We start from the raw sequence: 22,605 nt of genomic DNA, 5'->3' as shown, positions 1-22,605 counted from the left end.
GAATTTGGCAGCTAATGCTAAAAAATGCAGGGCCATTGCATTTGGGCTGCGAAAATGCGAGGGAACGGTATAGTTTCGGGCGTGAAGAACTTTTGTGCACGAAAGAGGAACGATACTTGGGTGTGATCGAATGTTATGATCTTAAGGTGGCCAAAGAGGTAGATAAGGCAACTGTGAAAGCTAGAAGGATGCTTGGGTGCGTAGGGAAAGGAATGGCCAGTTGGAAAAAGGAGGAGATGATGCCCCTGTGTAAGACTCTGGTGAGACCTCATTTAGACTACTGTGTACAATTTTGGAGACTGAACCTTCAAAAATGATATTGGAGTCCGTCCAGAGGGTGGTCAGTAGTCTTTGTCATAAAGCATTTGAGGATAGACTTAAAGATCTCAATATGTATACTTTGGAAGAAAGGAGGGAGAGGGGAGATATAATACAGACATTTAAATGCTTATGGCATAAATGCACAGGAGGGAAGTCTCAATTGAAACGAAGTTCTGGAACTAGGGGGCAAAGGATGAAGTTGAAAGGAGATAGACTCAGAAATCACCTGAGGAAATACTTCTTCATGAAATAGGTGGTGAATTCGTGGAACAGCCTCCCGGTGGAAGAGGTAGAGACGAAAACAGTATTTGAATTCAAGAAAGCTTGGGACAAGTACATAGGATCTCTAAGGAAGTAATAGGGAGAATAGATGACATGGGTGGTCAGACTGCATAGGCCATATGGTCTTTGCCTACATTTTTTTCTGTTTCTATTACATGCCGACGTCATCGCACCAAACATACAAACATTCTATACATGTTATTCCTGTAATTGTGGATTTTTCCCAAGTCCATTTAGTAGTGGTTTATGGACTTGTCCTTTAGGAAACCGTCTAACCCCTTTTTAAACTCTGCTAAGCTAACCGCCTTCACCACGTTCTCCGGCAACGAATTCCAAAGTTTAATTATGCGTTGGGCGAAGAAAACTTTTCTCCGATTTGTTTTAAATTTACTACACTGTAGTTTCATCGCATGCCCCCTAATCCTAGTATTTTTGGAACTGTCCCCAACAGAGGAAAGTTGGGGACTCGGAATTACTGCATAGAACACAGAAACTCCAAGGCTATTAAACAAAACACAGTGTTCTGACTGACACATGTAGGGAAAGAATCAGGCAGCAAAAGAAGGAAATAAATAAATAAATAAATAAGATTTTAGACACGAGAGCTTAGCATATTATAAACCATCAAAGATTCAAGCTCCATACTTGGGAGAACAAAACAGGATCTTTGTTAGTGAACTTAGGTGCGCTTTTACTAAGATGCACTAAGTCCTAATGCAAGCTTAGTGCCCTGAAAAAAAAAAGCATAGCGCAGGATGCGCTAAAGTGTCCTGTGGTAATTTTCCCTTTTGTACATGATAATAGCATGAAAACTAAGGGGCTGTGTCATGGGCAGAGAGTGGGTGTGTAAATGCCAACAGCTAGTGTATTCAGATTACTACACACTAAGGGCCCCTTTTACCAAGCTGCGGTAAAAGGGGGCTGGCGCTGGCATTGGCGCGTGTTTTACACACGCACCGAGGCCCCCTTTTCCCGCAGCTGGTAGAAGGGAAGTCTCCTCTACCTACAGGAAAATGGCCGCGCGGCAAGTAAAGCACTTGCCGCGCGGCCATTTGGGGGGAGCCCTTGCTGCCAGCCATTGAGGTGGTGGTAGAGGCGCCCGCGTTAACCCAGTGGTAACCAGGCAGTGCGTGACACTGCCCGATTACCGTCGGGTACATTCTGCGCTGGAAATGACAGCGCACTATGGGTGGGAAGTACCGCCGGGCTGCTGTGGTAGCCCGGTGGTACTTCCTATATAGCGAGTGGTAAGCCCGCATTGGACTTGCCGCCGCTTAGTAAAAGAAGCCCTAACTGTTTAACACAACCTAACACGGGAGCATTTATCGCTTCCTGAATAGAAGGCGTTAACCCCCAAATTCTATAAATGCCGTGCAAATTTCTGCGTGCAAAATTGCACGCTATCATGAAATTGGTTACTGGGGCAATTAGTGCCAATAATTGGGTGATAACAATCAATTATTGGTGTTACTTGGCAACATTTTTGATTTGCCTGCGCGTCTTGCTAAGCGCTATTCTATAAAGGTCTGAGGGCAAATTTTAGTCTTAATATTTTTATTGATTTTGTAATAGAGAGAACTTATTAACAACAATGGGGAAGGAAACAAGGGCCATGCAGGCTGGAGAGGCTACTACTACTACTATTTAACATTTCTATAGCGCTACAAGGCATACGCAGCGCTGCACAAACATAGAAGAAAGACAGTCCCTGCTCAAAGAGCTAAGTAATAAAAGTGAGCAAAGTATAGGACAATCAAGCCATTGTGACATCACTGATGAGGTTGGCTCTTATTGGTGGCCTGAGGCATTATGACATCACAATATTAGCTCTGGTTACAAGAGACTACTACTACTACTATTTAGCATTTCTACAAGGCATACGCAGCGCTGCACAAACATAGAAGAAAGACAGTCCCTGCTCAAAGAGCTTACAATCTAATAGACAAAAAATAAATAAAGTAAGCAAATCAAATCAATTAATGTGAACGGGAAGGAAGAGAGGAGGGTAGGTGGAGGCGAGTGGTTACAAGTGGTTACGAGTCAAAAGCAATGTTAAAGAGGTGGGCTTTCAGTCTAGATTTAAAGGTGGCCAAGGATGGGGCAAGACGTAGGGGCTCAGGAAGTTTATTCCAGGCGTAGGGTGCAGCGAGACAGAAGGCGCGAAGTCTGGAGTTGGCAGTAGTGGAGAAGGGAACAGATAAGAAGGATTTATCCATGGAGCGGAGTGCACAGGAAGGGGTGTAGGGAAGGACGAGTGTGGAGAGATACTGGGGAGCAGCAGAGTGAGTGCATTTATAGGTTAGTAGAAGAAGTTTGAACAGGATGCGAAAACGGATAGGGAGCCAGTAAAGGGTCTTGAGGAGAGGGGTAGTATGAGTAAAGCGACCCTGGAGGAAGATGAGACGGGCAGCAGAGTTTTGAACCGACTGGAGAGGGGAGAGGTGACTAAGTGGGAGGCCAGCAAGAAGGCTGTTCTAAAAGTATGATGTTACAAGTATTGGTAATGATTGCTTGGCCCAAACATGATGCTCAGTATTGTGAGATATGGTGGCTGCCCAGTGGCATGCTTGTTTGTGTCATGTTGCTCTGTATGACCCACTGGAAAAAAAAAAAAGAATGTAACCATTTTAAATTTTGGAAAGCTGTTAAAACTTGGCTACTTATCCAGTGGTTAGAGCAATTAGATTTGAAGCATATTTATGAGGAGTCAGTGTAGGACATGGTAATTACATTGTATTTCTAGAGTACAAAGAGCTTACAATCTAATAGACAAAAAATAAAGTTAGCAAATCAAAACAATTAATGTGTACAGGAAGGAAGAGAGGAGGGTAGGTGGAGGCGAGTGGTTACAAGTGGTTACGAGTCAAAAGCAATGTTAAAGAGGTGGGCTTTCAGTCTAGATTTAAAGGTGGCCAAGGATGGGGCAAGACGTAGGGGCTCAGGAAGTTTATTCCAGGCGTAGGGTGCAGCAAGACAGAAGGCGCGAAGTCTGGAGTTGGCAGTAGTGGAGAAGGGAACAGATAAGAAGGATTTATCCATGGAGCGGAGTGCACAGGAAGGGGTGTAGGGAAGGACGAGTGTGGAGAGATACTGGGGAGCAGCAGAGTGAGTGCATTTATAGGTTAGTAGAAGAAGTTTGAACAGGATGCGAAAACGGATAGGGAGCCAGTAAAGGGTCTTGAGGAGAGGGGTAGTATGAGTAAAGCGACCCTGGCGGAAGACGAGACGGGCAGCAGAGTTTTTATTTATTTATTTTACACATTTATAGACCACTTAAATCAAAGCGGTGTACAAAAAAAAAGCTATACAAAGGAAAATACATACAGCACCAACAATAAAATCAATAAAATGCACGGAAAGCATACGCTACCACTGATGTCTCATATCCATGACTTGCATCAGAACTGCGCCACTCTAACAGACATCTTTGCATAAATGCTTCCACAAACAGAGAAGTCTTTAATAACCACTTAAACTGCAAACTTTCAGAGCAGAATCTCAATTGGTCTTTTAAAGCATTCCAGCCACAGAAAAAGCAGCAGATCTAGTCTCACAATATCTTGTGTGGGACACCGCATCAGATGACAAACTCATTGTCGACTCAGACCTCAAACGTCTAACAGGATGATACACAACAAAACTCTCTTTCAAGTACTTTGGTGCAGATCTACATAGGATTATTATGTAACAGAGAGTAGAATATGAATTAACTCTACTATTGGGGTAGTAAGGATGCTTTGTATTAGAATTATTATTACTATGTAATAAAGACTGATTCATTGAGTATGGTGTAAACCACCTGTAACCCCTATGAGAGATAGAAGGGGGTTATAAATGCCCAATTAAATTAAATTTATATTTTTCTATCATTGGGACTCCATTTCCAGAGATGCCGGGTTACCCAGTTCTAGGCTGGAAATTTTGGGGCCGTCCTGGATTTCTGACCAGCCCATCCTGGTGCATGACGGGATTTGCAGCACTGATTTTAATGGGCAGGATCCGGCACTACATATCTGACACTGCTTTGGAATGTAGGAGGAGTGGCCTAGTGGTTAGGGTGGTGGACTTTGGTCCTGAGGAACTGAGTTTGATTCCCACTTCAGGCACAGGCAGCTCCTTGTGACTCTGGGCAAGTCACTTAACCCTCCATTGACCCATGTAAGCCGCATTGAGCCTGCCATGAGTGGGAAAGCGCAGGGTACAAATGTAACAAAAATAAAATAGATACTATTGGAGATTCTACATGGAATGTTGCTACTATTGGAGATTCTACATGGAATGTTGTTATTCCACTAGCAACATTCCATGTAGAAGCCTGCGCGGCCACAATTGATGATCTGCAAGGGCCGACTTCTACATGGAATGTTGCTAGTGGAATAGCAACATTCCATGTAGAATCTCAAATAGTAGCAACAGTGGAGGAGTGGCCTAGTGGTTAGGGTGGTGGACTTTGGTCCTGGGGAACTGAGGAACTTGGTTCGATTCTCACTTCAGGCACAGGCAGCTCCTTGTGACTCTGGGCAAGTCACTTAACCCTCCATTGACCCATGTAAGCCGCATTGAGCCTGCCATGAGTGGGAAAGCGCAGGGTACAAATGTAACAAAAATAAAATAGATACTATTGGAGATTCTACATGGAATGTTGCTATTCCACTAGCAACATTCCATGTAGAAGCCTGCGCGACCACATTGGTGATCTGCAAGGGCCGACTTCTACATGGAATGTTGCTAGTGGAATAGCAACATTCCATGTAGAATCTCAAATAGTAGCAACAGTGGAGGAGTGGCCTAGTGGTTAGGGTGGTGGACTCTGGTCCTGAGGAACTGAGTTTGATTCCCACTTCAGGCACAGGCAGCTCCTTGTGACTCTGGGCAAGTCACTTAACCCTCCATTGACCCATGTAAGCCGCATTGAGCCTGCCATGAGTGGGAAAGCACGGGGTACAAATGTAACAAAACAAAATGTTCTTTCAAAACCAGGACTGGCCAAAGGTTTCCAGCCTGGAACTGGGTTACTTGGCATCTCTGCATTTCTAGATGGGCAACATTCATAAAAAGCCACCATAACCAGGGTTTATTTCCTTTAGTGCTGATTGGAGTCATTTTCCTTTTGTGTTGTGCTTGTTCTGTGTTTCCTTCCTTAATAACAGCATGCTTATCCTGGTCTGCCAAAACCTAGGCTTAGGTTTTTTTTTATAACTGAATGTTATACGGAACAGCTGTTTTCAGTATTTCTATTGCATCCAATAATATACTGTTTCAAAATGAAGGGAAAGCATGAAAACCACATTTTCCATTAGCTTTTTGTCTCGCACTGTTTCAATTGTATGTTTTTATGTTTGACCAGTATGGGTTATTATTACGGTTGAGAGCAGGTTTAAAGCAACATCTCGGATTAGTGGTATATATATATATATACGAAGTCTTTGTCTGTTATACTCTGTATTTCCAGAAATTGAGAACATTGTAACTTTCAAAAGGGCTACGGAAAAAGTGCCTGTACCAAAGTTAGAAACGAGTACCATCCACTGCTGAGTACTGAAGAGATTAATTCCAGGGTTAGCAGGTTCTAACTGGGGCGGTTAGGAGCTGGGATGTCTCAAAACATCCATATAACAAAGCCAGGGATGCTAATTCTCCTACTCCTTCAACTACATTGCCACTGTGCAAATAACTTCCTGACATATATAATTAGAATTTAAATAATTTTAAGAAGCCATTACCTTAATTAACATCCATTCCAGACTGGGTATAAACACATGTTCAATTTTCATGGAATGGAATCTCATTATATGTGAGCATTGCTCTAATGAAACATTAGCTAGTTAGAATTCACAACCTACCCTTATTCTGCCCTATGCTGACAAGACGCCTGTAGTCAGAATGCAGTTTTAAATTCACCTTTAGGCTTTTCTATGAAGGACTGTGAAGCATGAGGAGACCTGGTCTCCTCTTGTCAGTGCTCTAATTATGTATTGCAAATCTGGGAAAGGAAACGGTGATTTAGGATGTCAGGTAGGTTAAGTGGAGTAAAAGGACGTTTTATCCACTAGGTATTTGCCATATACAGTTTACAAATCCACAGGCAGAATCAGGGGCTGGTGCTCTCCGTGTCCTCCAAACCAGCAGCACAGTCAGCCTGGCTCGAAGCAGTCATAAGCCTGCAAACATCGCCTCATAAATCAGGATGCCTTAGAGAAATTTCCCCTGGAAATTAATAGTAGGATGCACTGGTCTGAGGAGTCTCTGAGCTCCAGGATTCCATCTTACAACCAGACAAGCTGATTGAACAAATATGTTTTATTTATTTATTTGTTTGTTTGTTTGTTGCATTTGTATCCCACATTTTCCCACCTATTTGCAGGCTCAATGTGGCTTACAGTTTTCCAGCATGGCATTCGCCAATCCAATGCTGAATTCAAATTATTTCTTTGAAATATTGCTGTATAAAAAATTCCAGGCTCTGTTTTCTCTAGTGCATGACATACAACAATGTGACTTCATATTCCCCCGTGTTTACTAAGCAGTTGTAGCGGCTGCCAGTACGCTAATGCCAACACAGCCCATTCTCTTTGAATGGGCTGTGACCAGTGGTGTGCTGGTAAATGTTTAACAACAGGCTCTCTCCCCGGTCCACCTCTGCTACCCCCCCCCCCCGTCCACCTCTACACCCCCTCCCAAATTGCAGAGCTGGCTATAGCCGGGGAGAGAGCCTGGAGGGGGGGGCAATGCATTACTCCATGAAAAAAAATTAAATGATCCCAGGTTCCAATCTAATTCATGTTTAATGTGGGATAAAATGCCATAAATAAGTAAATAAATATAAACTTTTAATGTTGAGCACCTGATTCTCAAAGTGGACATATTCCAAACACTATAATGGAAATAAAATTATTTTTTCTACCTTTGTTGTCTGGTGACTTTGTTTTTCTGATCATGCTGGCCCAGTATCCGAGTCTGCTGCTATCTGTCCTCTTTACTCTGTTTCCAGGGCTTCTTTTCCATTTATTTCTTTACTTTCCGCCTTTCTTCTTCATTTCTTGCCCTACATCCGTAAGTAAAAGCTGGGTCCTCCGCAGACTTGACTGTCCAGTGGATCCAGCTTCTGCCTATTTTCTTCATCCGTGTGCAGTTTTTCTCCTCTCTTCCTTTTCCCTCATCTCATCTCCTTCCTCACTCTTCCCTCCCCTCCATCAATGTCCAGCATTTCTTCTCTCTCCCTTCCCTCCCCTCCATCCATGTCCAGCATTTCTTCTTACCCCTGCCCTCCCCTCCATCCACCCATGTCCAGCAACCCTCCTCTCCCCCTGCTCTCCCCTCCAACCACCCATATCCAGCAACCCTTCTCTCCCCCTGCCCTCCCCTCCATACACCCATGTCCAGCAACCCTCCTCTCCCCCTGCCCTCCCCTCCATCTACCCATGTCCAGCAACTCTCCTGCCCTCCCCTCCATCCACCTATGTCCAGCAACTCTCCTATCCCCTGCCCTTCCCTCCATTCACCCAAGTCCAGCCACTCTCCTGTCCCCTGCCCTTCCCTCCATTCATCCATGTCCAGCCACTCTCCTCTCCCCTGCCCTCCCTCCATCCATACCCAGCGATTCTCTTCTTTCCCCTGCCCCCTCCAGCCATCCATACCCAGCAATTCTCTTCTCTCCCCTGCCCCCCCTCCAGCCACCCATACCCAGCGATTCTCTTCTTTCCCCTGCCCCCCCTCCAGCCATCCATACCCAGCAATTCTCTTCTCTCCCCTGCCCCCCCTCCAGCCACCCATACCCAGCGATTCTCTTTTTTCCCCTGCCCCCCCTCCAGCCATCCATACCCAGCGATTCTCTTCTCTCCCCTGCCCTCGCCTCCAGCCACCCATGTCCAGCGATTCTCTTCTCTCCTCTGTCCCCCCTCCAGCCACCCATGTCCAGCGATTCTCCTCGCTCCCCGGCCCCTCTTCGAGCCACTCATGCCCAGTGATTCTCTTCTCTCCCCTGCCCCCCCCAGCCACCCAGGTTGTCCAGTGGATTCTTCGGGGCAGGCAGGAAAGATCCCCAGTCTTTCCTGCCCGCTGCTGGCGCTGACTCTCCCGCGGCGCTACTGCATCGCTCTTTAAAATGCCCACCTAGACTTACAAGGGTGGCCTCCAAGACTTCAGCAGAAGAGCGACCCGGCAGCGGGGGAGGGTCAGCGCCGGCAGCGGGCAGGCAAGACTGGGAATCCACTGGACAACCAGGGTGGTTGCCTTCTTCAGGTATGTACACTGGGACCCTGTAGCTCGGGGGATGTGAGGAAATGAACACGAGAGATGCTGGACAAGAAGACCCTGGTGAGTGAGTTAAAAGAAGATAGAGGGAAGCAGGAACCAGAGACTGGGACCAATGCGACTTGAAAAATAAAATGACCAGAGAACAAAATAGGTTAAAAAACAGCTTTATTTTCTATTTTATGAATAGAATATATCAGATTTGGAATGCACATCTTGGCAGAGCTGGTGTTAGACATGGCTGGTGCCCAGGGCAGAAATTTGGGAAGGGATCCCAAAGCCTATTACTATGCTATGCCATATTCAGCTTCTGGCAGGCTTGGGGGCTGTCTTTGGCCAGGAAGCCAAGGAGAGTTGCAACCCTCTAACACCATCCCTGGCAAGTGCTATCTTTATATTTTGCATAGAAACAAATACCTTTCTTTCTTGTATCTCTGATGCTGTACTACATGCAAGGTCTGGCTTCTTGGGGGTTTTGGTTTAATTTCTGTTACTAGTTTGTGGTCACTTATTCTGTATTTGGCATTTGTGTTCTGTGCATGACCATATATGTAGCATTCTGTAGTAATTTGGCTTGTTCAGTTGTCCTGATAAATGTAGATAATTTAGGAATGCTTTGCCCTTCCAGTCCACCCCTGCCCCCCAAATTGCAGGGCTGGCTATGCCCAGAGAGTCTGTTGTTAAACATTTCCCAGGATACCACTGGGAGGGAGGCAGCACAGCTATGGTGAGGGGGAGCCCAGTAAGTGGAGAGAGAGAGAGAGAGAAGAGAGAGAGAACTCTCTGGGGGCACCTCACAGCTCTTGGGCAGTGGCAGATCCAACTGCACAGCCCTGAAGAGAGCTTTCCAGAGGAGGGGGGGGCACAGAGCTCTAATATCAGGCAGGGAACTCCTGATGTTTTCTCCATGGTGGGGGCAGGGGCCCAAGGCAGAACTAGACCACCAGAAAAAAAAAGATGCATTCACTCAAGCTGCAGATGTATGTGCAGACACAGCATACTTCTGCCCCTGCTCCAGCTGGGAAGCCCACAAAAGGGGAAGGAGGAGCCAAGAGGGAGTGACTCAGGGTTTGTCTTGCACTGCATTTGTGTTTTGGTAGGAGCCATGGTGGGAGCAGGGGCGGGGCCCAATGCCAGCACTTGACCAGCACTGAAAAGAAAAAAAAAGGGCTTTGCCTTTCACTGAAACTAAAGAGACACCCTGTCTTATGAATGCTCTCTGCACGTGCCTTTGCAGCTTCTGCACCTGCACGCACTCACTCAAGTTTTATGCTGGGAAAGGAGCTAATTTTTGCCAGGATCTTCTTTTTTTTTTTGAGGGATGGGGCTGCTTACCTGTACTCTAAGGGGAAGTCTCGATCCCATAAATAGGGAGAGGAGGGGCCAAGAAGGAGCAAACCAGATTTGTTTGTGGTCAGGAGCTTTTTTTTTTGGGGGGGGGGGGGGGGGTAGCTACTTATCACGTACCCCCTCGGGAGGTTTGTTTACCACGTATTAGGAAACACTGCTTTAGAACACTGACCTCATAGTGAGTAGTAAAAATAAGTTAATTAGCTGAATGCCAAAGTAACTTGCAACTAATCAAGCTAATTATTATATAAAGATGCATTAATTGTCATAGAGTAGGTTTGAACATGTCATTAAAAAATGATCTCAGAACAAACACGAAACAATAAAATCCATATCAAATCTGAAAAATCTGAAATGTAATTATAGCAGTAATCATAGAATTCTTTTCATTTCCTAAGAGAGGAGGTGAGTGCTATATACACCTCCAAATATAATCCAGCTGTTTGCACAGTACTTGTTATATTATTATTATTATTATTACATTTGTACCCCGCGCTTTCCCACACAATGCAGGCTCAATGCGGCTTACGTGATTTGAAATACAAAGTTAATAGAATTTTAATAAAACAGTAGTAAAACAATGTAAAGTTGGGCTTAGCAGTGTATGATAAGTTGAGCTAGATAATATATGACTAGGCATAGGCGCCCGATATAAGAGGCTTGGGGAGGCTTAAAGCAGACGCGACAAGCCTCACCAGCGATAGCTGGGGGCGGGGTACTGGAGCATCATGCAGCAGCTTCTTCTTTCCTGTGCTGTGCTCCCGTCCTGTTGTTCTCGCTAGCGCCACGGACGTCTTCTTCGTTCTAGCCTATAGCAGGCCTGCCTCGGGGACTCAGCCTTCCTCCTGCTCTGATGCATCACGCGTCAGCTGACGCAACTTCCGGCTTCCGCGAGGGTGGGAGGGACGCGTCATCACAGAAAGAAGGTCGAGTGAGTAAGTTCTCTTCCCAAGGCAGCCGAACCTCAAGGCAAGTATCAAACTGCTTCTTTGGAGAGCGGAGGGGAGGGAAAGAGTGAAACTAAGAGGAAGAGACTGGAAAGGGCAGAAGAAACGGAGTGAGACTGCGAGACTAATACGGGGAGAAACTGAAAGGGGGAGAAGGGAAGGAGCAGGGGCGCTCACTGACTGAACCTTTGGGAGAGATCCCGCCCAGAGCTGATTAAGGTGCTGCTCTGATTGTCCTGGGTAGGGAAGGAGGACAGGCAGGAGGAGGAAAATATGAAGGTGCTGCTTTGATGAGTGGGGAAGGAATAGGCAAAGAGGCTGAACTGGGAGAGTAGGGGAGAGGTAGAGACAGGTACATCGCTGCGTAAATCTAGTAGCGCTATAGAAATGTTTAATAGTAGTAGAAGAGGTGCTGAATTCGGGAGGATTAGGGGAGGGGAGAGAGATATAGAGAGTGAGAGTAGAGAGACAACTGGGGGGGAAGGGAAACAATGCTGGATGAAAAAGATGGGGGGTGGGGTGGGGGGAGAAATACTGGATTATGAAGGGATGGTGGGAATTGAGAGGGAGCGATACTGGCTCCAGAGTAGGGCATGCAGGAGATTAGGGTCACAGAGACAGAGGGACAATTGTGGTCATGGGGGGCGGGGAGGGGGAATAGGGACACGGGGCGAATTTCTGGTGATAGGGAGAAGGATAGAGGCATGGGGGACTCTTTCTAGGTCTTCCTTGCTGTTTTGTTATATTAGTTTTTTGAAATGTGTATTCTGATCTTTTGGGTTTGTTTCTGTATTTATAGTATTGCTGTATGCAGAGTCTGACTTCATGAGGTTCCAGTTCAGGTTTTGTTGCCTTCATATCTCTATTACTGATCTGTGGTCCCTTGTTTCATATTGTTGACTGTCTGCATTTTCCATATGGGTGGTATATTGGTGTATTAGGTTCTGCCCAGTGTAATATTTATGGTACAGTAAGGTTCTGAGTGTTTTTGCACAAAGTTGTGCATAGTGTTTTGCAGTTGAGCGATTGTGTTTAGTATATGCTTTGAGCAACCACTTTATTCTTTGACGTATGATACATATCTAATATCTAAATTTAATAAAAGGTATTGTGACTATTTTATTTTTACTTATTCTGTGTGTTGTCAGACAATCATGGATGTAAGCTCCGCCCCTGGCCCTACCCCCACCCCTAACCCTGCCCCACCCCCACCCCTAACCACACCCCCTTTAGCCTCCCCAAACAGTTGGGCCACCGACCGCCTATGTGACTAGAATAAAAGAGGGTAGACAGGATAGGATAGTGTAATTTGGGAGAAAGGGTAAGGAGGGATAAAATTAAGGAGAGATGGAAAGAGAAGGATGGGAGGTTGGTATTTAAGTCAGAACAGAATTGGGGGATGAAGTTGACGAGATTAGGTTGGGGCATTTGGGTAGGCTTGCTTAAAGAGATGAGCTTTCAGCCTTTTTCTAAAGGGCAAGAAGTCGTTTATTAATCGGATTGGTCTGGGTATGGCGTTCCAAAGCTGGCTGCCCAAAAAGGAGAAACTGGATGCGTAGTAGGTCTTGTACTTAATTCCGCTACAATTGGGAAGGTGTAGGTTAAGATAAGTTCGTGAAGAAATAGATCTGTTTCTAGCAAAAATGGTTAATCTCTAAGCTGAATAACCTCTACAAATGGTCTGCACGTCACGGTCACAGTCGTTTCCCGCTGACTCCCCGATGCCACCAAGATTTTACCTTTGCTGCTTTTTTTTATTTATTTACTAGGATGGATCTTCTGCTATTCTGGACCTTCCTTTGTCTTGACATGCAGATTAGCAACATATAGGGGATCTTTTCACTAAATCGCAGTAAAGCATTCGCGCATGCTTACCGTAACTTCAAAGGGCTTCCCGCAGGACACCATAATTTTGCAACGTGACCACACAAACCACACGCTAAGAAATAATTTTGCTGCATCTTATTAAAAGGAGCCCATAGTAAACATTCACATAGAGTACTCACAACATATTTGTGGTTATTCTTAACATGCTGTTATCAGGACTAGAAGGATAATTCCGCATACAGTTCAAACTTCTTTTACTGACCTTTAAATGCATCCATTCTGCAGCCCCCCATTACCTCTCCACTCTCATCTCTCCCTACATTCTTCCCCGTGAACTCCGCTCGCTGGACAAATCTCTCTTGTCGTCCCCCTTCTCCTCCATTGCTAACTCCAGGCTTCGCTCCTTTTCTCTCGCGGCATCTTATGCCTGGAATAGACTTCCTGGACCTATATGTCTAGCTCCATCTCTACCTGTTTTCAAATCTATGCTGAAAGCTCACCTTTTCACTGCTGCTTTTGGCTCCTAGCCACTACTTATTTGCCTCCCCCCTCCCCTTGTTCCTTCTCACCCAGTACTTCCCTCACCCTTAATTGTCTTGTCTATCTGTGTTATTTTAGACTAGTAAAAAAGGCCCGTTTCTGGAAGGAATGAAACGGGCGCTAGCAAGGTTTTCCTGGTAGTGTGTATGTTTGAGAGAGAGAGAGCCAGAGTGAATGTGCGGGTGTGTGACAGAGTGAGACTGTCTGTGTGACAGTGTATGTGTGAGAATGAGAGTGTGTGACAGGGCCCCCTCCCCTGTTCCTAATGCCCCTCACCCCGTTCCCTCCCCTCCTTTTCCTACTCCTTCCCACACTTTGGGTTCCTTAAGGCTTTCAAAAGTCTATGTACCCCCGTGGCCCTAACGCCCAGTATCTGGATACCCCACCGCTTTCCTCCTCACCCCTCCCCCAAGATGTAATACTTTCACGTCCTTCATTTTTTAAAAAAAAGTGTCCTATCTAACCTGTGTACAAATGCCCGGCATTCAGATTGTGTTCCTCTCATAAATTTTCATTTCTTTCATTCATTCAGAACTTGCCCCCCCCCCCCCCCCCCCCCCCGAACACTTTTGGTTCCTTCAGTCTTTTAAAACTCTCCAATGTACCCTGTGTGCTAATGGCCAGCATTGAGATTGTTTTCCTGTCCCAAATTTGTCTTTCAGTCATTCACAACTCCCCCCCCCCCCTCCAGTTTAACACTTTCGTTTCCTTCAGTCTTTTAAAACTCTCCTATCCACCCTGTGTCCTAATGGCCAGCACTCAGATTGTTTTGCTTTGCCAAATTGTCTGTCACTGATGTCACTGAGGTCAGTGCGTGCCTGCCTAGCAGACCACTTCCGGCAGGCACGGTCCCAGGCACATCCTGTTGGAGGTGAGAATTATTATATAGGATTGTAAGCTCTATTGAGCAGAGACTGTCTCTCTGTGTCAGGTGTTCAGCGCTGCATGCGTCTGGTAGCGCTATGCAAATGCTAATAATAATAATAATAATAATTGCAGGACTGATTGAAAAGATTGGCTTGTAATCCTAATTTTGAATTACTTTTGCTTAACATCTTACTTAATCACTTAATTCTTCATGGACAATAGAATTTATTGTTGCAGTAACCAAACATTCAAAGTATATACAGATATCTGTTTACGTGTGTAGGTATGTATCTATGCAACAAAACACTTGAAGAAGTTGAGTGTGACTTTCAAAACAAATACAAAACTGAAACCTCAGTGTAAACTATCACCAGTGAGTAAATATTTAAATATTTAGGAAGACAAGGCCTCAGAACTTCATAACATTTATTTAGATTGCATGCTTAACAGATCTAGTGATTGGCAAAAACTTTCCTTTCAAAATAGTGAGATTTTGTTGTAATGTGCTCTTCTGTTAGTCTTTATACTATTAAGCAAAACCCAACTTATCAAAGGTCCTTTTCTGACGTTGGTCAGCCTTTGTAATCTTCTAGCTACTGCAGTGGCGTTCTTAGGGGTGCTGACACCTGGGGCGGATCGCCGATGCGCCCCGCCCCCCGGGTGCAGCGCCCCCTCCCGGAACAGCATGACCCCCCGGTGAAAGAACCCCCCCCGGGTGCACGCCGCTGAGAGGGGGGGGTGTCGCGCGCCTGTCGGCTCTTCGTTTCCATGCTCCCTCTGCCCCGGAACAGGAAGTAACCTGTTCCGGGGCAGAGGGAGCATGAAAACGAAAAGCCGACAGGCGCGCGGCACCCCCCCAGCGGCGTGCACCTGGGGCGGACTGCCCCCACCGCCCCCCCTTATTACGCCACTGAGCTGCTGCCTCAGGAACACAGAGAGAGAGAGAGACCAGAAGCTGAATGGACAGTGACATGTGCTGCTATGCAGTGGCGTTCCTAGGGTGGCTGACACCCGGGGCGGATCTCCGATGCAGCGCCCTCACCCCCCCCCCCGGGTGCACGCCGCTGGGGGGGGGTGCCGCGCACCTGTCGGCTTCGCTCATTCCATGCTCCCTCTGCCCCGGAACAGGAAGTAACCTGTTCCGGGGCAGAGGGAGCACGGAACGAGCGGAGCCGACAGGCGCGTGGCACCCCCCCCCAGCGGCGTGCCCCCGGGGCGGACCGCACCCACCGCCCCCCCCAGGAACGCCACTGCTGCTATGCATGAGACCAGAGCCAGTGTTAGGGAGTGGCAAACAGGGCAGTTGCCCTGAGCCCCCAAACCATAAGGGGCCCAAAGCCTGCCTCAAACTGAAGGAGGCATAGGCTGAAGAACAGCTTTCAGGGCCTCAACCTGGTTTCTGCCCAGGCCCCCTAAATTTCTATCACCAGCCCTGCATGACACCTAGATTTGGCTCCTGAGCCCGGATGCTGTGTTGTGTTCTTAGTCTCTGAAGAGGATGGGAGTGGGGGGGGGGGGGGGGGGGTGTAAAGAAAGAGAAGGGATCTGAGCTATTACACACTCATGACACTTGGGTGCCAGAATCAGGGTACACACACGCATTGTGCTTCTGATTAGCCCCCTACTGAAGCATTGGAAGAGAAGTTAAATAGGTGGGATTTCCCCACCATTATTCCCCACACATAAGATTGTTGTAAATGAAGGCTACTTGGTTCCAAAGATAGGACAGTATGTTTCTGATTGTACTTTAAACCCAAAGGATAGTTTTTAATTGAAAAAAATAGGTCTTCTGGATTACAATAAGAAGTTTCATGGAGAACTAATGAAACCTGCCTTCCAAAATGTAACATGCCTCCCTATATTTGAATCCCAAAAAACAGAAATATCTGCCAGAATTCTGTTAGAACGTGATATGTCTTAAAAACGTGCTATCGTATCCATATTTGGAAATATTTTTTTGCTAACATGAAAAGTTTAAGTACTTACTTTAGTGCCTAGAAGAATCTTAATATCTAGCTTCCGTTTGCACTGTTCCAAAATGCTCAGGAGGTGTTCCTGGAAAACTCCTATCTTTGTGAAAAAGTGTTCATTGTGCCAGCAGCCTTCCATGTTGTCGAAATCAACGCCCAGCGCCAAGAGGAAGCTGACACTACGGGGGTCCAAAGCGATCTGCTGGGGTCTGCCCAGCAAGGCTGCCCGGGAGCGCTCGTCCAGCAGAGTCAGGTTCAGCACCTTCCTGGAGCGGACAGCGACTAGCGCCGCGGTGAGCCCCACAGGGCCAGAGCCCACGATGAGGAGCGAGACGCGGGCTCTCCAGTGGCGAACACTGTCCAAGCTCACCTTCACCGCCACATACACCAACACTGCCAGCATGGTGCTCACTGCCATGTCCAGAACCAGGCGCGCAAACTTCTCTTCTTCTTCGGACGCGCTATCCATCTTATTGCAGCCTCTGCTGGCGAGGGAACCAAGAAGCGAGCAGGAATCCACTAGGGTGCCTTTCACTGCAGGAAGCTCCCTTAACTGCAACAGATTGAGAGGGGAGCAGAAGATACCCTGCACATCTCCTGTGCCAGTAGTATTCACATCTCTTGGGACGAACGCCCAGAGCACTACCACTAGCCACTGAAGAGATCTCCTCGCCTCGGAGAAAGTAGAGGAAGGGTCACTGACTCCCTTTATAGCAGTTCTGCTCTCTGCAGCAGGCAACTCCTTAGTACTGAAACTAGAAACCTTTAAGCTTCTCTGTCTCCCTCACTGTAGTTCCGATGTTGTTAAAAGGTTAACTTCCTCACGTGGAGAGCTGGGTTTGTTTTTTTTTCAGCACCAAGGAGGCACCTTCTGGTCAGATCTGGAATCGCTTTCTCTGCGGATCAAGTTTCAGGCCGGCAATCCCTATGCCAGAACATGAGCACTTTTGAATTGGTATTTATACCGAGACATTAACCTACATGTATACAAGCACTTGGATGTCTTTACTCTTTACTTTTGCTAAAGTACTCCCACAATTTTGAAAGTGACAGTACGAATAAATACTGGCTACTTCTATTACAGAACGTTTTTTTTTTCCCTTTTGCTTCCCTACAAAAGAAATGGGTAGATGAGTAATCGTGAACGTTACCCTTAAGAGTCAAATTTATAGACAGGACAAAATAGTGTAAAAGAAATTCCCTATTTCATTACCTGTGGAATTTTAAAATAGTGCATGCACGCCACTTTTGAAAGGCAAACACAATCTACAGAAAAACTGGCCCCCCCTTAAACGAAGGTTGGGCCCGATCGATCGAGGGCTGCCATGTGGTTGGGCATGCAACCAAGGGCAGACCTGGGAGGAGCAGACCCAGGGGACAGCAGGGGGGTGCTCTATGAAACAGGGTGGGGCACAGGAGGGGCTGGTTCTGCTGCTTCTCCTTTGGTGTCTTTGCAGGTGCGGAGCGAGATGGCCAGTGCGGGAGCAGGTGCTGCGGGTCAGGAGGATCAGGAGTCTGAACGCCCCTCGACGTCTACAGCGGGGGGACGCAGCGGTAGGAGTATGGCGGGTTGAGAGCGGGCCTTGCTGAGCATGGATGAGGACACACAGCATGCAGGAAGGTCGGGGCAGGGCCCTGCGACAGTTGGCGACAGCTCTGCCAAGGTACTAGTATGTCAGGAGCCGGTACGCGATTGTCCGCAGCCGGAGGGCAGGGTAAGAGTGCAAGGGGAAAGGGAAGTGGGGGAGGGCATCTTCCTCATCTTCTGTTTCTTCCTCTTCCTCTTTTACCTTCTCCTCATCTTCTTCTCATGGTGAGAGCAGCGCGCAGCGGGGGGACAGGGCAAGGGGTGCGGGGGAGGAATTGCGGGGACCGCCGGCCTTAGTGGCACTGTCGGAGCTTTGGGAGCAGGTGCCGCATGTGCTACGGAGTAGGATTAGGCAGCAGAAGTGCATCAATATATTTTGTTTGCTGGAGGGCAGGGGGCGTCGGAAGACGCCGAAACGCGACAAACAACAGGATGAGGGCCCATGGGAGCACAAAGTCCCCAAAATGGTGGTCAACTAGATGCGATTCTTTTTGCGCATGGCCAGCATATGGGTACGGCGTGACCAGGATCAGTACGGCCCGTTGTTGGCGTACGCGGATTCAGTTTTGGACGCCTTTCAGCGCTTCGGGGGATGGGCTTGGTTGAACTACGACGAAGCCTTCCGGGACAAGATGAAGGAGAACCTGCATATGACATGGGGGACACAAGACATCAATCTATGGTTGGTTCACATGGTGCCTCGTTCAATGGCGACGGGGGGGGGGGGGGGCTAGGGAGAGGGGGGTTTGCTCATCCATCTGCGGGTCGGTCCTTTCGAGCTGGGGGAAAGGGGAAGGGCAGTGCAGCAGGGGACGGATTCAGCCCAGCATCGGAGATATGTTGGCATTTCAACAGGGCGACGTGTCCATTCCCAGACTATAAGTTCCGTCATGGCTACGCCGTTTGCGGGCAGGGCCACGCCGCCATCAAATGTCTGAAGAAGGGGGCAGGGGGGACACCCACGGGCAAACAGTAGTTGGTGGGCAAGAGCTCCCACGCCGTTGCGTGTTGGTGCAATGCTGCCATGGCTCCGTCAATACCCGGTAAAGGGGGTGGCAGAGGTACTGGAGAGGGTTTTCTGATTCCATACCAGGAGAGGGTGGCCACTAATTGGGTCCAAAATTCGGAGTCGACTGCGCGGCTACAGGAGGTGGTGCGGAAAACATTGGCGGAAGAGATACGGTTGGGCAGGATTGCTGGTCTGTTCTTTGGGCGGCCCTTTTCGCTATTCATGATCTCCCCGCTGGCGGTAATCCCAAAGAGGGTACCGGGAGTACAGGAGTGGCCTAGTGGTTAGGGTGGTGGACTTTGGTCCTGGGGAACTGAGGAACTGAGTTCGATTCCCACTTCAGGCACAGGCAGTTCCTTGTGACTCTGGGCAAGTCACTTAACCCTCCATTGCCCCATGTAAGCCGCATTGAGCCTGCCATGAGTGGGAAAGCGCAGGGTACAAATGTAACAAAAAAAAAATACTGCCTGATTCACAATCTGTCCTACCCGCTGGGCAGTTCCGTGAATGCAGGTATCCCAAAGGAATGTTGCTCGGTGCATTATACCTCATTTGATTGTGTGGTGGGTTTAGTGTGGCAGTGCAGTAGGGGAGCGCGGTTGGCAAAGGTAGACATCGAGGCAGCCTTCCGTCTGTTATCAGTACACCCGTCAGTGTTCCCGTTGCTTGGCTTTCAGTTTGAGGGGTCCTTTTATTTTGATCGTTGTTTGCTGATGGGTTGTGCTGTCTCCTGTGCTTATTTTGAGCGTTTCAGCTCCTTTGTGCATTGGGTGACTGCGCAGAAGGCTGGGTTAGACATGCTGGTGCACTATCTCGATGACTTCCTGTTCATGGGGGCCAGTGATGGGGCGGATTGCGGGCGGTTGCTGGATGCTTTTATGGAAGTTGCCGCGGAATTCGGCATTCCGCTGGCCTTGGATAAAACTGAGGGTCCGGCGGTAGTCCTGACTTTTCTGGGTATCGAGATCGACACCGAACAGATGGTAACCCGGTTGCAGCATGAGAAGGTAGGGCAGCTGGCCGAGCAAATTATGGCCGTAATGCAGGCCAAGAAGGCCACATTGGGTGCTGTCCAATCCTTGTTGGGAATTTTGCGTGTCAGGTCATCCTGATGGGGTGAGCATTTTCCCGGCACCTAGGGGCGGTGACTGCGGGGGTGTGCAGTGATCTCCGGATGTGATTGGAATTCTTGTCGGCATTCAATGGCACATTAGCAATTCAGAGTGAGTAGGTGTCCAATGCGGACCTGGAGTTGTGGACAGATATGGCCGGGGGGGGTTGATTTTGTGGTGTACTGCACGGGGGCTTGGTGCGCGGCCCTGTGGCCAGACAGTTGGGTGGCGACGGGGATAACGAAGAACATCACCTTCTTAGAGCTGTTTCTGTTTGTGGTGGCCTGCGAGTTGTGGCCGGGGCGGCTAAGGAATAAGAGTATTTTGGTGTGGTGTGATAATCAAGGGGTAGTAGAGGTGGTGAACAGGCAGTCGGCACGTTGTCTGCTGGTGAACTCCTTGATGAGGGAATTGATGCTGCGTTGTTTGCGGTTGAACTTGCACTTGCGAGCCAGGTACGTCCCAGGGTGGGTAAATTGCGTGACTGACGCGCTGTCTCGCTTTCAATTTTAGGCTTTCCGGGTTCTGGCACCAGAGGCGGACGCCGAGGGGCAGCAGATGCCGGAGCAGCTTTGGTAACTAGGAGACCGGAGGTCTGGAAGATGCTGAAGGCCTAAGTGGCGCCGACTATATGGTCTGCATATGTATGCGGATATGACAGAGTGGCGGGCTTTCTCAGGAGTGAGGGCTGGGCAGAGGGGTGGGCATCCGGTGAGCTTTTGGCTGTGTACGTCGCAACGGCCAAGGCACAGGGCTACTCCCGCAGTGCGGTCCAGTGGAATTTAGCGGGTTTTGTGTTTTTCTGTAAGGCTTTTGGATGGGGTACGCCCTGCAGCCGTTTCTTGGTTTGCGGTGCCTTAAAAGGTTGGAGTAGGTTATCGCCACAGGTAGCGGATGAGCGACAACTGATTAAACACAGCTTGTTAGTGCAATTGCTGCAGGTAGCGGGGAGGGTGACCGTGTCTGCTTTTGAGGTGACGCTCTTTCGAGCGGCCTTTGCACTGGCATTCTACGGGGCGTTTCGGGTAGGGGAGTTGGTGGAGCGGCATAGGGCAGTGCCGGTGTCTTTGGGGCTGCTGCACGAGAATGTGTGTATACAGGGGGGAGTGCTACGCATCAAATTGTTGCGGTCTAAGACTGACCAGAGAGGGATGGGGAGTACGATAGTGTTGAAGGGGGTCCCGGGCCTGGACTCATGTCCCATGTCCTTGCTCGAAGCCTATTTGGAGGTTCACCCCGGGGGCCCGTCCTCTCTACTAGTGCATGCGGGTGGCTCGGTCTTCTTCCAGAAATTGCATGCAATAAAATTCCTGGACACAAAATATATTGTTTCAAAAAGGTGCAAGTAAACTAGCTTGATTTTTTTCCTTTTTTAAAATTTCATTGCTATAGTTTTGATCAGAAATTCAGCTCTCAAGGAGTAATTCTATAGACTAAGAGCTATTTACATGTATAATGCACATGCAAATATTTAAATTACTAGCATATACAATGTATATTTATTTATTTATACAGAACATTTATACCCCGCTTTATACCACTGAAATATGTATGCCAAATTCCACCTAAACACTATTCTGTAAATATGTGCTTATCTTACATTGGGCCCTGTGTACTAAGGCGCACTAACATTTTTAGCGTGCACTATTGCTAGAGACACCCATATGGTGTCTCTAGCATTAGCATGCACTAAAAACACTAGTGCACCTATAGCACGGCTTAGTAAACAGTGCCCGTAGAGGGGCATAATCGAACGGGCCGGCTATCTCTGGGGGCGGCCCCAGAAAGGGGCGGAGCCGGATGTATTATAGAAAAAGATGGCCGGCCATCTTTCGTTTCGATAATACGGTCGTGGCCGGCTAAATCTCAACCTAAATGTTGAGATCGCCGGCCGTAGAGATGTCCGGCTTCGGTTTTCGCCTATAATGAAAACCGAGGCCGGCCATCTCAAACTCGGCGAAATCCAAGGCATTTGGTCGTGGGAGGAGCCAGCATTTGTAATGCACTGGTCCCCCTCACATGCCAGGACACCAACCGGGCACCCTAGGGGGCACTGCAGTGGACTTCAGAAATTGCTCCCAGGTGCATAGCTCCCTTACCTTGTTTGCTGAGCCCCCCAAATCCCCCCTCAAACCACCACTACCATAGCCCTTAGGGATGTAGGGGGCACCTACGTGTGGGTACGGTGGGTTTTGGGTGGGTTTTGAAGGGCTCACATTTACCACCACAAGTGTAACAGGTAGGGGGGATGGGCCTGGGTCCGCCTGTCTGAAGTGCACTGCAGTACCCACTAAAACTGCTCCAGGGACCTGCATACTGCTGTGATGGAGCTGGGTATGACATTTGAGGCTGGCAAAAAAATGTTTTGTAATTTTGTTTTTGGGTGGGAGGGGGTTGGTGGCCACTGGGGGAGTAAGGGGAGGTCATCCCCAATTCCCTCCGGTGGTCATCTGATCAATTGGGGCACCTTTTTGAGGCTTGGTCATAAACAAAAAGGGACCAAGTGAAGTCGGCCAAATGCTCGTCAGGGCCGGCTTTC

General features: G+C 48.0%; 1 protein-coding gene across 3 annotated transcripts in view; it reads right to left on the bottom strand.

The window, feature by feature from the left end:
- Positions 1–17,146, bottom strand: part of LOC115470887 — a 73,079-nt gene extending 55,933 nt beyond the window's left edge. For all 3 annotated transcript variants that reach the window (XM_030204497.1, XM_030204499.1, XM_030204498.1), the window contains exon 1: positions 16,374–17,146. In XM_030204497.1, coding sequence (XP_030060357.1) covers positions 16,374–16,826 — 453 coding nt within the window. In that variant the 5' untranslated portion in view covers positions 16,827–17,146. The remainder of the gene's footprint in view (positions 1–16,373) is intronic.
- Between the last annotated feature and the right edge of the window lie 5,459 nt (positions 17,147–22,605).

Source organism: Microcaecilia unicolor, chromosome 5 (assembly GCF_901765095.1).
Source record: "Microcaecilia unicolor chromosome 5, aMicUni1.1, whole genome shotgun sequence".
NCBI lineage: Eukaryota > Metazoa > Chordata > Amphibia > Gymnophiona > Siphonopidae > Microcaecilia > Microcaecilia unicolor.
This window is presented reverse-complemented; position numbering and strand designations above follow the sequence as displayed.